The sequence below is a fragment of the Mizuhopecten yessoensis genome, unplaced genomic scaffold (genome assembly GCF_002113885.1).
Source record: "Mizuhopecten yessoensis strain PY_sf001 unplaced genomic scaffold, ASM211388v2 scaffold6683, whole genome shotgun sequence".
NCBI classification, from domain to species: Eukaryota; Metazoa; Mollusca; class Bivalvia; order Pectinida; family Pectinidae; genus Mizuhopecten; species Mizuhopecten yessoensis.
Genome location: NW_018406672.1, coordinates 668650 through 684835, shown reverse-complemented (window position 1 = coordinate 684835; position 16186 = coordinate 668650). Strand labels below are relative to the sequence as shown.

The window sequence follows — 16186 nt, the reverse complement described above, 5'->3', positions numbered from 1 at the left end:
GCAATGAAATCGATAAAAAGTATTATATATTGAATGAAATGTGATTAAATACATTTTGAATCAAAATGTAATAAATTACCCATTCCTATTGGAGGAAATGACCTGTCATTTGAAATTTGTCATTACCGGATGAACAATGTTCTCAATACGTACTATGAAAAGTTCTTTTTACACAACCAATAAGAGTTTTTATGTGACGTTTCGATGACTAGTACGGTATGTCCACTGTCATCTCCATCAGACAAAGGACCAGTGAAAGCGTACGCACACAAAGGTGTAAAATGTGTACGAGTTGTCCACAAAATCGATATCGATTCTTCTATGCTGTAAGCGTATATACAATAACTGTTATATATGTACGGACTTGATTCAGCTACGCTTTGTTAAATACTTGGTCATAGATGTGCGAGTCTATATATGAGCCCCCTCATCTCGATTTAGAACTGGCCCACTGCGGCGTTTCTAGAATTGACAAACACGGCATACAAAACTTTCTTGGAGCTTTCAATACGTCTTGCAATCACTTGCCTTTCTTGATTTCTCGATAACCATTGCTTGTTATTAATGCGTCAAAGTAAAAGACCCGGGTTTCATCCCCTGTAAGTAGCTCAGATCACTTACCTGAGTTGCAATTATTGTACCTTTTCAAAATATATTTTGTACATCTCAAACGTTCGGCCTTTTTTTAAGATGTCGGCAAATAGGGGATCCGTCGGACACAAAGCTTCTTTAATTAATTTCAAGCAATTAGTCAGAATGTGATGTGTACTGCCTTCTGAAATGCCAACCATTCAAACGTGAATAACCTGTTCAATTCCTGTCGGATGATATCGAAATTGTTCACGTACATAGTTCTTTTAATGGTTTTGCAGTCTGGTAAGGCGATAGACTGTTTTATTGCGCGTAGGAACGGGGGTTGTGTCGTAACAGAATTTATTGAATTTGCCTCATGGACCCAAGCAAATACTAAAAATTATAGGAACTTAATGTTGGTTCAAGGGGTTTCGGTACAGTAGGCTTATTACTATTCCCATCAGTTGTAATGATCTGTTTATGGTTCTTTACATACTTGGTAAAATATGTAACGATTTGTGAAGCTAAAACACATAGCAAATACATAAAACTAGACTTTTGATAAATATCGCGATACAGTTATATTGGAATACGTTCGATATGCCCGTGTATTGCAATATACCAGAGATCGATTAATTTAGCAATTTGACGAGCCAATCAGTGTTAGGGTTATACAAGTACACGGCAAAGTATACAAAGGTACCATAAACCAAATTTGAAAAATCATGATATATCAGAAAATATCATCGAATTGAAGAAAAAATATTTCTGTCGATCCATACCGATCTTACATGTAGCATGGTAGTATTTATAGGGGTTATGACACATATGCATGGCCGTACAGGGTCATTTTACTAGGGCTACGGAGTTATCAACCTCGTTATTATTGATGTACTAACAGACGGGGCCACAACCTTTGGAACCACTTATGCATCTTCAGCAGATCTGCAAATCGATTAAGTACATTTAAGTTATAGGTGTAGTCACTGTGTTTCTGTACTGTGCTCTCTCGATATCATTCGGGTCACTTCATACTTGGTCACTCTGTAAACTTCAGCAAGTAGCTGGCCTCCGGATCATCATGTCAGCCCGTCCCCGAGTCCTGATCTCCCGATCAGCCCCTCCTTCCGCGGGGATAGACCCTATAAAGGCAGTATGTGACGTATGGATCTGGCCCGGGGATGATCCTATCCCGGCGGAGGAGTTTAGGAAGCGGGCGGCCGGGGTAACCGCCATATTCTGTCAATCATCCGATAGAATTAACAAGGACTTACTGGATGCTGCAGGTTAGTATATAGAATCAATATCAAAAACTTTAACCTGCGAACCATACAAATGTCAAAATTACAAATAAGAACGGAAACTTGGATTCAATCACAGGGGTTCTTACAATCATCTGAAATACACATATGCTATACTGATATGGGTCACACCATACATGATGTATCAGTATAGCATATTTGTATTTCAGACACACATATGTGCTGTGATCCATATCGGTATAGCATATATGTGCATTTCAGACATTTGTAACGAACCCCTGGGTATTAAGGTAAGATCCCCCCCCCCCCCCCCACAAAGTTACATAAGGTTTGCACACGGTCAAGGTGCAGTTATTTATAGATGTGATACACATTTTTATGACATGATGTTGGAGGCGTAGCGTCTTCTAGTTATTACCCTATTGGCTTAATAACCCGCTACGCAATAGAGTCTTTTACAATTGCTTAAAAAATATAGGCTTCAATTTTTGTAGTTAATTATTAACCTTTTCACCCCTATGCAACTTAAGTAAACTCTACCATACATTGATTTGGATGAGTCCATTAGGGTCTACAGTGGTGAAAGGGTTAATGTTTGTTCATCCTGTTGTCAATGTTTTGTTCTTTTTTCTTTTGTACTGAATCGGCATGCTTGATATGTGCTCATAAAATTGATAATGACACCATATTTATATAGTTTCAGTTTCAACTCCTCAATTCCTCAGATTAAGTGCCAATCAAATAAGGCAGTTCTCTCGCTTTGTTACTGCCATCTTGTACATTTACATATGGTTCTAATATGAAAAATTTGTTAATTATGACACCAGGGCGATATTTCTTATCTATACTACTACATGTACATATTGAAGCTCAACACTTTAGTGGGAAAAAGTATAACATGTAATTTAACTTTTTAACATAAAATAATGTCTATCTTTGTTTTAAGATTCACACTTAATAAATACTTTGCTTCAATCTTTACATATATGGAAAGAAAACAATGTTTTTTTTCTCTGCTATTTACACTATAAGACAAAGAGGCAGGTATACATTATATGTCAATCTGTGACTGATGGATTTTAGATTTTGTTTTTTTAACTATCATGACAGTAATCTTGTCAATTAATCAATCTATCCTATAACGCACATTTACCGTAAAAATACACAAACGTTCGGGTTCTACTGATTTCCAACATGATTTCAATGATATAAAGCGTAATGGTTATTTTTTAGTATCATTGAGGATGGTGTCATTCAAAGGCGAGAGGCTTCTAGATTATAAAGAAAATTTGGGCATTTGTACTTTTAGATTATCCGTGATATTTCCCGTCTCTGGGTGATATTTAGATGCGTATCTTCGAGCGACGAACTGTGTATATAACCGTCCTTGTCCGGATCTGTCGGTGATGAATAACGACTGGTTATTTCTTTCCGGTTTGTAGTGCAGTGCATTCTTTGTGCGTATTTTCCGTTTTCTCCACGAAAACACACTTTGATAAATCCTCTAGAAGCGTCAAATGATTTGACGTTATGTATTTGGTGTTTGCTTCCTCACCCTTGCTTCGGGGATAATTTTGCCCGCTCTGTCTTCTGTATTTGATATTGTGTTCAATGGTTCATCAGCAAGCTCATCCTGGAGTGTTTTATGATTTTTGTATTTACGGAAGATGTCTTCCGTTTCAGTTTTAGACTGATATGCACATTGAAAGTTGACGTAGGTTGAATAGCAGTCAGATGTGTTCAGATGTCGTTTTAGTTTTATCAACTTATGTGTACAAATGTACCGTTGGCATTGGTGAATGTTCATGGAATTAACTACAGTTGAGCACAGGTGATACCGTCTCATATGGCTGTATACATTATTTACTCTGTCGGTGTATCATCTTCTGTGAGTTCTGTATATGTGTATTGTTTGCGTTGATGCTGTCACAGTTCTGGTTTCCTGCCCGGACTGTGTTACGCAAGTCCGAATATAACATCTTGGCGGCCGTCTTTTACACCGGAGGTGCACTGTAAATGCACGTCGCTTGGACGACATTATAAACGATACCTTCGGAGTATCCTCGTAACCATCCTCGTCAGAAATGAATGGTCAAACTCTTATATTTTTTTGACAGATATTTGAGTTTTCTCCTTTGATTATCAGTCGAGTTACAGCGAAATCCTCGTTGGACCTGTGTCAGTGTCTGTAGAAAACAAACAGCAGTCTCACGCCTTCATTTGATGATGTCAGCCCGTCCACGAGTTCTGATATCCCGATCAGCCCTTCCCGCGGGCATAGAGCCCATTAAGGCAGTTTGTGACGTATGGATTTGGCCCGGGGATGATCCTATCCCGGCGGAGGAGTTTATGAAGCGGGCGGCCGGGGTAACCGCCATTTTGTGTCAATCATCTGACATAATTAACAAGGACTTACTTGATGCTGCAGGTTAGTATATAGGGTCAATATATAAACGTTTTTCCTGACAAACACTTAACATAACAAATGACAAAAATATTCATAGTAACAATGCAATCCTATTTGCTACATCAACTGTATGTTTTCCTTACTGTACTGCACGTTACATGACGTATGAACATAGTCCAGGCGGAGCTACATGGATATGCGTTTAACAATTTTTGGACATGAGGCGTAACGTCTCTTTGTTATTAACCTGCAGAAAGTGTTTGGTTGTTGGAATGAAAGAATCAAAGAAGGGACGTCCATTTTATTTAACCTCTACTCAATATAGTCTTTTAAAAATTCATATTGATATACAGACTTTAACATATGTGGTTATTTGTAAATGTTTGTTGTTCGTGTTGTTAATATTGATTAAGTTTTATTTTATTAATACTGAATTTGTATGCTCGAATGTATATTTAATGGAGGGGCGAAGCTTATATGATCTACATTTATACGTTTGATATCATTATTACACCAGCATAGCCATTTTACATATGTTTCACCACAGGTACATGGTAACCACTTAAGTATACATATATGTTCCTTCATATACATTATTTGTGTAGCATGTAACATGTCCCTGTGTATTCCACAACTAGTAAACATGTTTATCATGCTTTTCTAACTCTCATAGCCGGGGAAAGCACGATCCAACGTCCGCTAAGCAGATTCGTCATTGTACAAATTTAGTATAGTGTAGTCAGCCGAAGTAAACCTCAGATTATCGTTGCTGATATACTCGAATCGATGATATCGTGAATTTATCGACTAAATAAGTTAAGAAAATCTCGTTGGTTAGAGTTGAAAACGAAAATGAACTTAAGAGAATATTTCTGTGTATTCTATTCCCAAGTTTATTAACGAGAGATTGACAAAGTAAATAAATGTATTGCCGTATAATGGACAACTAAGAAAATGATGAACAGGGACAATTGCCCGATACAAAATGATTTTATGAACTTGTAATGATAAATTTGGTTATTTCTGTTTATATTGTTCATCAAGCTGTAAGAATAATTTTAGTATAGAGGAAGTATTTCATTTGCTGCACTACGAAGTACGGTCTTCGACCTATTTAATCAAACTATTTTGCCTTCAATAATTTAAAAAAAATGTTCACATATCAATATGAAGATTCGCTGAAAACCATTCTGTTTACAGGTTTATCGATATGCTGTCGTTCATTGCTAGTTTGTCTTTGATATTGTAATGTTGTTGTTATTTTGTCGTGTTGACATTTCTTATTTTCAATTTTCTGATTCAACAACAGTGTTCATTCGTTGTTATTTGTCGTCGTAAGTTGGCCCTTGTTAATGTTTTTTGTGATTCCATCTTTTCTCGTTACCAATGCCTTAATGTAAAACGTTCTGCCAAAGTTTTGTTTAGATGTATGTCAAGTTTGCACTTCCTATAATTCCTTCAATCAAATACGTCTGGACGTTGCGCATGCAAATGTTACCGTGGACAAACTGTCTGGTCACATGTCCTATATATTGCTGCTTACAGGCCCGAGTCTAAAGGTGGTTGGAACTATGTCAGTCGGACTAGAACACATTGACCTTGACGAGTGTCAGCGTCGTGGTATCAAGGTTGGCCACTGCCCTAATGTGCCTAATGATGCTGTGGCCGAGCTAACCATAGCTCTGCTCCTGTCAGCGGCACGCGGACTCAAAGAAGGTAGGTTTGTCTAAAGTCTGCATCATACCGAATCGATGAAAAATGTTGTCTCCTTTACATTGACTCAATAAAATAAATTTTACCTGACTTCGCAAAAGTGTCGTTATGAAAGTAGACTTGTTTACGTCACATCGCCTAACGAAAGGTAGGACCGACTACGTCCCATTAAACAACTCGTATTTTTATAAGATAGGTATGTCTATGTCATAGCAAATAAAAGAAAGTAAGATTGCCACACCATCACAAGGAGTCAAGTTCTGACATATCACACCAACTCAAGGAAGGTAGGTCTGACTAAGTCCCATCAAACAACTCGTATTTATATGTGTGTCATAGCAAATCGTAGAAAGTAAGATTGCCACACCATCACAAGGAGTCAAGATCTGACATATCACCCCAACTCAAGGAAGGCAGGTCTGACTACGTCCCATCAAACAACTCGTATTTATATGTGTGTCATAGCAAATCGAAGAAAGTAAGATTGCCACACCATCACAAGGCGCCAAGCTCTGACATATCACGCCAACTCAAGGAAGGCAGGTCTGACTACGTCCCATCAAACAACTCTTATTTTTATAAGTTAGGTATGTCTGTCATAGCAAATCGAAGAAAGTAAGATTGCCACACCATCACAAGGAGTCAAGATATGACATGTCACACCAACTCAAGGAAGGCAGGTCTGACTACGTCCCATTAAACAACTCGTATTTTTATAAGATAGGTATGTCTATGTCATAGCAAATCAAAGAAAGTAAGATTGCCACACCATCACAAGGAGTCAATATCTGACATATCACACCAACTCAAGGAAGGTAGGTCTGACTACGTCCCATCAAACCACTCGTATTTTTATAAGATAGGTATGTCTATGTCATAGCAAATCAAAGAAAGTAAGATTGCCACACCATCACAAGGAGTCAAGATCTGACATATCACGCCAACTCAAGGAAGGCAGGTCTGAATACGTCCCATCAAACAACTCGTATTTTTATAAGATAAGTATGTCTATGTCATAGCAAAATCAAAGAAAGTAAGATTGCCACACCATCACAAGGAGTCAAGATCTGTCATATCACACCAACTCAAGGAAGGTAGGTCTGACTACGTCCCATCATACAACTCGTGTTTATATGTGTGTCATAGCAAATCGAAGAAAGCAAGATTGCCACACCATCACAAGGAGTCAATATCTGACATATCACACCAACTCAAGGAAGGTTGGTCTGACTACGTCCATTCAAACAACTCGTATTTATATGTGTGTCATAGCAAATCGAAGAAAGTAAGAATGCCACACCATCACAAGGAGTCAAGATATGACATGTCACACCAACTCAAGGAAGGCAGGTCTGACTACGTCCCATCAAACAACTCGTATTTTTATAAGATAGGTATGTCTATGTCATAGCAAATAAAAGAAAGTAAGATTGCCACACCATCACAAGGAGTCAATATCTGACATATCACACCAACTCAAGGAAGGTAGGTCTGACTACGTCCCATCATACAACTCGTGTTTATATGTGTGTCATAGCAAATCGAAGAAAGTAAGATTGCCACACCATCACAAGGAGTCAAGATATGACATGTCACACCAACTCAAGGAAGGCAGGTCTGACTACGTCACACAAACCTATTAATGATGACTATATCGACGGCATAGCAACTCAACGGAAGAACGTATGTCTGCGTCTAACAAACTGAATGAATGTAGAGCTGTATAAATAAATGCCAAACAAATTCATAATTCATCTTGATAATATGAAGGTGGCTGATTCCCTAGAGGATAGTGATGATGATTCCAATGCAATCTTTTGGGATAATGGGATCCTCAAAAGGAAATGGAGATCGTTTGATCCCGTGCGCTCTGGTGTCCAGGTTATTTTCAACAGATACATATACACCATACACCATTACGAGTACAATACCTTTATTGTTTGGATGTAAGACTTTATGTTTCTATTTCACTTCGGTCTCCACAATTGTTGATGAAATATGTTATTCAAATCTAGTATGTCTGATGTATCTCTATTATTACGATGTCAAGGGATTTTACATGAAGTTATTAGGTTTTTATTTACGAGTTTAGATATTTATTTCGCTTATATCGGAAGTTTAAGCACCTGGCCGCAAATATCGCTGATGCCATTAGATTAATCGATACATGTAAATTTGGTTTAAGTTTTGTATTTGTTTATTTACTACTCACAGGGTACGCCTGCACCAGTCGGGAAGAAACTCGGGAAAATGCCTTGTTTCTCTGTGGTCACGAGGTTGCCGGATCCACAGTTGGTATCGTAGGGCTAGGTCGCATCGGTATGGCGGTTGCTAGGCGACTGAACTCCTTCAATGTTACTAAGTTCCTGTATACCGGAAATAGTCAGAAGTCTTTTGCAGAAGAAGTTAAAGCAGAATTCGTGTCATTCGACAAACTTCTGGAAGACTCTGATTTTGTAATAGCATGCTGTTCTATCAATCCAAACAACGAAGGTCTCTTCAACAAAACCGCATTCAAAAAGATGAAGAAGTCGGCTATCTTTGTCAACGTTTCACGAGGAGTACTGGTCAATCAAGAAGACCTAATTGAGGCTTTGACCACTGGTGAAATATATGGGGCTGGGCTTGACGTCACCGTACCCGAACCACTTCCGCCGGACAGTCCTCTACGCTCCCTAAATAACTGCCTGGTGACCCCTCATCTCGGTAGCTCCAGCTTGAAGGCCGCAAACGCAATGGTCAGTCTTACAGTAAGGAACATTTTGGCGGGAATTAGAGGCGAAAATCTCCCGGGTGCTGTCCGGTAACATTGATTTCTATGATAACGTACACAAACGTTGACTTCAAAATTATTGTTTATTTTCAAACTTGATTATTTTATGTTAAAATGAATATACAGCTACATCATAGTTAAGGAAATTGAGAGTATTTACCAATGATATGTTTATATTCAGCAATAAATGTATACATATATAGACGGAGATGTCATCTAGTGACGATTGGTTTTTGTTATGATTAATAGGATGGTTTCCGTAAACATTCTGCTAGCCGCAGACTGTAGAATGCTGTCTAGAATGTTTGTCATCATTATAACTTAAAACTTTTAATGCCTTCAGCTTCAATCGCAAAGTTCAATTTCATATGAGCTTTTTTGAAACGAATGCTATACAGGTTCATTTAAGCGAGCCTTTGTTGAGCTAACGAAAAACAAATGTATGAAGTAAACGAATGTTAGAGTCAGCTTTTCGCAGAACCAGCGTTGTTGATTACCTGCGAGTTTAAATGTATTGATCGCTGTTGGTCTATTTTAAGGTATATACACGGTCTTATGTTATACATTATGTATGTGGATGTCGTTTATGTGAAGGCCTATTGGATACCTGAATAGTAAACAAAACGTACAATGGTTTGCAATATAAGCTGTATTTTACAGTTGGGCTCTGGTTATAAATGTTTAGAAGTAGTAGGCTGGTGAATGGGGTGGATACTGTGAAAACAAATGATACTAAATCGAAGTCATAACATGATAAACAGATGTTATTAAGCAAACCGAATTATTGTAATCTGGCCAAACTTTGGCAGTCAAAACAGCTGAACTTTCCTATTTGAGAACGTCTTGTATTGTCATTTGTACAGCAGTCTGCTGTTATAAGAGTTGTTCAGTAACGTGCTAAGTGTGATAATTGACTCGTTCGTCACTACTCGGAACACTACTTCTAAGGGGTTGGACATTAAAACTCGAAGTGTAACTTTCAGTAAAAAATAAACATTCTATAACACACAATAGTGAAAAATAAATAAATATTATGAGTTTATTTTTTCAATAAGATTCATCAGTTAGGAAATATCAAATATGAAATACCAAAGTTTTACTTTATACACAATGTACGTATTAAACGTGTCGCAATGTTTCAAGAAGAACTGATATCTTTGTTAAGCTATATGACATGGGCGCACTATAGAGGTAAGCACGTACATAGTGTATAAAGTAAAACTGTGACATATACTATAGGTTAATAACAAAGTCATTGCTTGACAAACGATGTTATTATCTGTTTTTCAGACAAGCTTGTTGGTAGGTAGCTGTCTCCTGCACTACATAGGCGGAATCGGCATCTAGAGCAATCTAGATAGTGTATCTAGAAACAAATATGTTCTATTTGCTATTCACAATTGGGGTTGAAACGTTGCGACACGTTTAACGCGTTCATGTTTATGAATCAAGTACAACTTGGATATATCATATTGCTTTATGTTTTAAGATAAAATAACAGAAGCATGTTTTAATTGTAACAGAAAGTTGTGAACCACATGTCAACAATCTAACACAAGAAAAAACACATCCTGTAATATAAAAGGTGATGTCTAATGTTAATTTTGTTCTATAAATTAATCATTTAATCTGCATCGAAAACAACAAAATACACCAAAAAAACCAAAAAACGTTTCTGCATGACTTGCCATCACTAACTAATTTATTCCCAAAAGGAAGATAAGTTCATTATCATAGCTATCAAATTAACAAGAATAATGATGATTGGTCACTAGACGAATGTCTGAGAAAGAATAGCGGAGTGTATTACGCCTATCCACTATGCGTCTACGCTGCGTCTACGCAACAAGGTAAGCTGGTATATTTCACTTTTTCATGTTAACAGTTATGTCTAATTTCAATTTTAATTTTCGGATTTAAAAAACAACAACACGTAATGCATCACTGAATATTCAATAATGTGAATCAAAGTTCAAAGATTGACACATGTCATAAACATCCAATCAAAATGAGATTGTATAAAAGGTTAAGTTAGGTATATTACTTAAGGTCACTTTGTTATTGAAGAAGTGTAGTTTATGCAGTTATGTCTGTCTGACGATGGATTGAACGTATCCCTTTACAAGCTTTATAAAGAGGTGAAAGCGCTAGGGAGGTACTAAGAAACGCGTTGTATTTGTTGTTTTATGTATAAAATTATACTGTGTATACTAATTGTAGGATATCTATATATGCTGTGTGTACTGTGTATACTAATTGTAGGATCTCAATATATACTGTGTGTACTGTGTATACTAATTGTAGGATATCTATATATACTGTGTGTGTACTGTATGTACTAATTGTAGGATATCTATATGTACTGTGTGTACTGTGAATACTAATTGTAGGAAATCTATATGTACTGTGTGTGTACTGTGTATACTAATTGGTGAATCTCTATACTACTGTGTGTACTGTGCATACTAATTGGAGAATCGCTATATATACTGTGTGTACTGTGCATACTAATTGTAGGATATCTATATATACTGTGTGTACTGTGTATACTAATTGTTGAATCTCTATACATACTGAGTTTCTTTGTATACTAATTGGAGGATTTCTATATATACTGTGTATATTTATTTGAGGATCTCTACATTTACTGTGTATACGACTATGTAATGGTCATTATCTGCTTAAAAAATACCAGTGGTTTTCCACTATTTGTCACATCAACTAACACACGTTTGGTCTCTTATAATCACTCAAGGTCGCGTGGACGTCGTTATAAACGATAACAAATGAGTAACACCTTTTGCAGATATTTGAGTTGTCTACCTTGCTTACTCTCTGCACTGTGTCCTCTCGTTATCAGTCGAGTTACAGCAAAGTCCTCGTAGGACCTGTTTCACTGCCTGTATAAAACAGCAGTCTCACGCCTTCATTTGATGATGTGAGCCCGTCCACGAGTTCTGATTTCCAGATCAGCCCCTCCTTCGGGCATAGAGACCATTAAGACAGTTTGTGACGTATGGATCTGGCCCGGCGATGATCATATCCCGGCAAAGGAGTTTGAAAAGCGGTCGACCGCGGTTACCGCCATATTCTGTCATCCACCGGACAGAATTAACAAGGACTTACTTGACGCTGCCGGTTTATATGTTGGGTCAAAAATAGTTTTGCCTGACGAACACTTAACATAAAAAAGACAAAATTACTAATAGTAACAATGCAATCCTATTTGCTACATCAGCTGTGTGTTCTTCACACTGCACTGATAATATAACACATATTCATGTTATATCTGAGGTTAAACGAAAAAACAAAACAAACCTAACTAGCCTACTTATAGCATGTTTATCAGATTGCAGTCTCGAATTTCAAGGTATTAAGGCCAAATTTGTTACTGTTACATGACGTATTAACACAGTCCAGGCGTAGGTTCATGGATCTGCGTTTAACAATGTTTAAACCTGCTTTATTGATTTGGGGTTGGTATATTTTCCTCAAATTTAAACCAGATAAACCGAATTTATGTTACTGAAAACGATGTTATTTTCATGTGTAATTTTGATTTATACATTTGTATTTATATGCTTGATATCAGTATTACTAGGCATAGCCATGTTAGATATGTTTCACCACAGGTACATGGTACCCACTTACACAAATATATGTATATTTTCCTTCATACACATATCACAACGAAAATTTCTGTTCGTTGTAATGTGTAGTTCGAAAGTAGAATTCCAAGGTGTTGAATTGTAGTCCAAATATAAATTTATTAGAATAACTTTCTCTAGGTCGGCGGGTGATTTCTGGAGTATCCAAAAACACACCCGTACAGTCCGATGCCTAGCTCCTTACTGATTACCAAACATGTAGAACAGTGACACATTGACAATTAACACAATACAGTTAATTTGATTGACAGCTGTCACTTATCTCTCTATTCTGACTGGTGAGTACCCGAACAGGTAAGGCAATTGGCCTGTCCTTTGTCCGAGACTTAAGTGTCATACTTGGTAAGACCAGTTAATCTCATTACGTAACATACTTGACTAAGGTATAATGTATAAGATGGACACCAATATTACATGAGTTAATCTGACGACAATGAATCAAAGAAGCTACATTGAACATTTACACATAGAGGTTTTCTTAAACGGTACAAATGTAATTAAATAGCTTTTAGGTATGAAATTGTTACTGAACGAAATTAAATGGCGAAAGTTTGTAAGAGGAAATCCAAAATAATGAATGAGATGAAATGTTAAACTAATGTTCATAAATAGCACTATTATCATAAAATTCTTTATGATACACATTATGATTGTAGCATGTAACATGTCCCTGTGTATTCCAAAACTAGTAAACATGTTTATCATGCTTTTCTAACTCTAATAGCTGGGGAAAGCATGATCCAACATCCGCTAAGTGGATTCCTTATTGTTCAAATTTAGTATAGCGTAGTCAGCCGAGGTAAACCTCAGATTATCGTTGCTGATGCACTCAATTCGATGATATCGTGAATTTATCCACTATATAATTTATGAAAACCTCGTTAGTTACTTTACAGCTAAAAAACATTTTTTTTAAATTTTATCCCGGAGTTAATTCATGGAAGATTCACATGGTTAAAAAAAAGTTTCTAGTTTTTAAACATTTTTTTATGACATTTTTTAGTGCTTAAAATCATTTAGAACTTTTGCCGTATAATGGAAAAATAAGAAAATGATGAACAGGAACACTTGCACGAAAAAAAATAGTTTATGAACTGTTAATGATAAATTTGGTTATTTCTGTTAATATTGTTAATCAAGCTGTAAGAATGGTTTTAAATATAGAGGTATATGTCATTTACGGCACTCCGAAGTATAGCCTTCGACATTTTTTTTATCAAACTATTTACCCTCCAATGAATCCAAAAATATATTTACGTAATAAAAGGAAGATTAGCTGAAAACGATTCTATCCACAGGTTTATTGGTATGCTGTCGTTCACTGCTGATTTGTCTATAATAATGTCATGTTGTTGTTATTTGGTCGTGTTGACATTTCATATTTTCAATTTTCTAATTCAACTTCAGTGTTCATTCGTTGTTATGTTGTCGTCGTTAGTTGTCCCTTGTTAATGGTTTTTGTCATTCCATCTTTTATCGTTACCAATGCCTTAATGTAGAACGTTCTGTCATAGTTTTATTAAGATGTTTGTCAAGTTTGCACTTCCTATGATTCCTTAAATCAAATACGACTGGACGTTGCACATACAAATGTAGCCGTGGACACACTGTATGGTCACATGTCCTATATTGTTGTCTACAGGCCCGAGTCTAAAGGTGGTTGGAACTATGTCTGTCGGACTAGAACATATTGACCTTGACGAGTGTCGGCGTCGTGATATCAAGGTCGGCCACTGCCCTAATGTGCTTAATGACGCTGTAGCCGAGCTAACCATAGCTCTACTCCTGTCAGCGGCACGCAGACTCAAAGAAGGTAGGTCTGTCTAGATCTGGAGTCTACATCATACCAAATCGATGACGAAAACGTTACCTCCTTTACATTGACTCAATAAAATAACATTTACCTGACTACGCAATATTGTGGCTATGAAAGTATATTTGTCTACGTCACTTCGGCTCACGAAAGGTAGGTCCGACTACGTCACACCAAACAAGTCGTATAACAGAGGTATGTCGATGTCATAGCAAAGAAAGTAAGAATATAACCATATCTAGTATGTCTGGTGCAACTATTATTATCACGATGTCAAGAGTATTTTACGTGTAGTAAGGTTTTTATTTACGAGTTTAGATATTTATTTCACTTAAATCGGAAGCTTCGGTACTTCGACTTTAGCACTTGGCCGCAGGTTTCGCTAATGTCATTTTATTAATCGATACATGTTTAAACAAATACCATTTTAATACCGGATATTTATCATACACAGGGTACGCCTGCACCAGTGTGGAAGAAACCTGGGAAAATGCCTTGTTTCTCTGTGGTCACGAGGTTTCCGGATCCACAGTTGGTATCGTCGGGCTAGGTCGCATCGGTATGGCGGTTGCTAGGCGACTGAACTCCTTCAATGTTGCTAAGTTCCTGTACACCGGAAATAGTCAGAAGTCTTACGCAGAAGAAGTTAATGCAGAATTCGTGTCGTTCGACAAACTACTGGAAGACTCTGATTTTGTAATAGCATGCTGTTCTATAAATCCAAACAACGAAGGTCTCTTCAACAAATCTGCATTCAAAAAGATGAAGAAGTCGGCTATCTTTATCAACGTTTCAAGAGGAGTACTGGTCAATCACGAAGACCTAATTGAGGCTTTGACCACTGGTGAGATATATGGGGCCGGGCTTGACGTCACCGTGCCCGAACCACTTCCACCGGACAGTCCTCTACGCTACCTAAAAAACTGCCTGGTGACCCCTCATCTCGGCAGCGCCAGCTTGAAGGCAAGAAACGCAATGGCCAGTCTCACAGCAAGGAACATTTTGGCGGGAATTAGAGGCGAAGATCTCCCAGGTGCTGTCCCGTAACATATTTTCTACGATTGTATATATACAAGCATTGACTATAAATTTATTGTTAATTTCCAAACGTGATTATTAAACATGTTACAGCTACAGAAAATGCATCACAGTTAAGGAAGCTGAGAGTAGTTACTAACTGTATACACATACAAACGGAGGTGCCATCTAGTGATTACTGGTAGTTGTTTTTAATTAAAAGCATCGGTTAATTAAACAATCTACTAGGCTCATAACGAAGAATATAGTCAGGGCGGCTGTTTTGGTATAATAGCTTCAAAATACATTTTTTTTATTAATATATTGTCCGGTCTTCCATAAAATAATAAGTGCCCTCATTTTCAAACGCAAAAGATTGGTCATGTGAGGCTCTTTGAAAAAAGAGAGAATCTAACTCGACTTTCTATTTTATATGAGATTTATAAAACGAATCCTATACTGTTTCATTTAAGCGAGCCTATGTGAGCTAAAGATAAACACCGTTTAAAGAAAAAAACGAATGATAAGTTCTAAGAAATATTCGCGAAAGCAACCTTTTCTTTGGCAGACTTGAAATTAATAAATTCGCCGTTTTGAAGTCTGTAACTTCATGAGGTTGTCCAAGTTGTAACGTCAAAAAAGAGACAATCTGAAGGTACACCAAATCATAATTATCGCTAGGCATTATTAAACATGTGTCAATAACACAGCTCTTAGTAATGGAAGTTTCGACAGTGATAAAATTGTAGTTATACAGTGTGTAAATATACGTATCTATAGACATCGCCGTGAAAATGAGTTACAATGAATTATAGATTTGTGAGAAGACATCTGAAATGACTGTTATTTGAATTTAGAATTCATACACATTTAGAAACTCACCTAAAAGTCATGCTAATAGCGTTTCTATTGGAGGTTATTCCGTCTTTGCGTATTGCAGAGTTATCTTCTCTTGTGAGC

At 37.0% G+C, this 16186-nt stretch overlaps 2 protein-coding genes across 3 annotated transcripts; both read left to right on the top strand.

The window, feature by feature from the left end:
* Positions 1-1587: 1587 nt before the first annotated feature.
* On the top strand, positions 1588-8945 carry LOC110452427 (glyoxylate reductase/hydroxypyruvate reductase-like). Of its 2 annotated transcripts, none has more exons than XM_021500947.1 (3): positions 1588-1859; positions 5788-5958; positions 8170-8945. In XM_021500947.1, exons 1-3 carry the CDS (start codon positions 1655-1657, stop codon positions 8760-8762), a joined length of 969 nt encoding a protein of 322 aa, XP_021356622.1. In that variant the 5' UTR covers positions 1588-1654; the 3' UTR covers positions 8763-8945. The 2 variants fall into 2 exon arrangements, with proteins under 2 accessions (XP_021356622.1, XP_021356621.1); XM_021500946.1 differs by lacking the exon at positions 1588-1859 and adding an exon at positions 3526-4263.
* Positions 8946-14043: 5098 nt separating this feature from the next.
* On the top strand, positions 14044-15719 carry LOC110452452 (glyoxylate reductase/hydroxypyruvate reductase-like). Its single transcript, XM_021501001.1, has 2 exons — positions 14044-14209; positions 14664-15719. Exons 1-2 carry the CDS (start codon positions 14065-14067, stop codon positions 15254-15256), a joined length of 738 nt encoding a protein of 245 aa, XP_021356676.1. The 5' UTR covers positions 14044-14064; the 3' UTR covers positions 15257-15719.
* Positions 15720-16186: the final 467 nt, after the last annotated feature.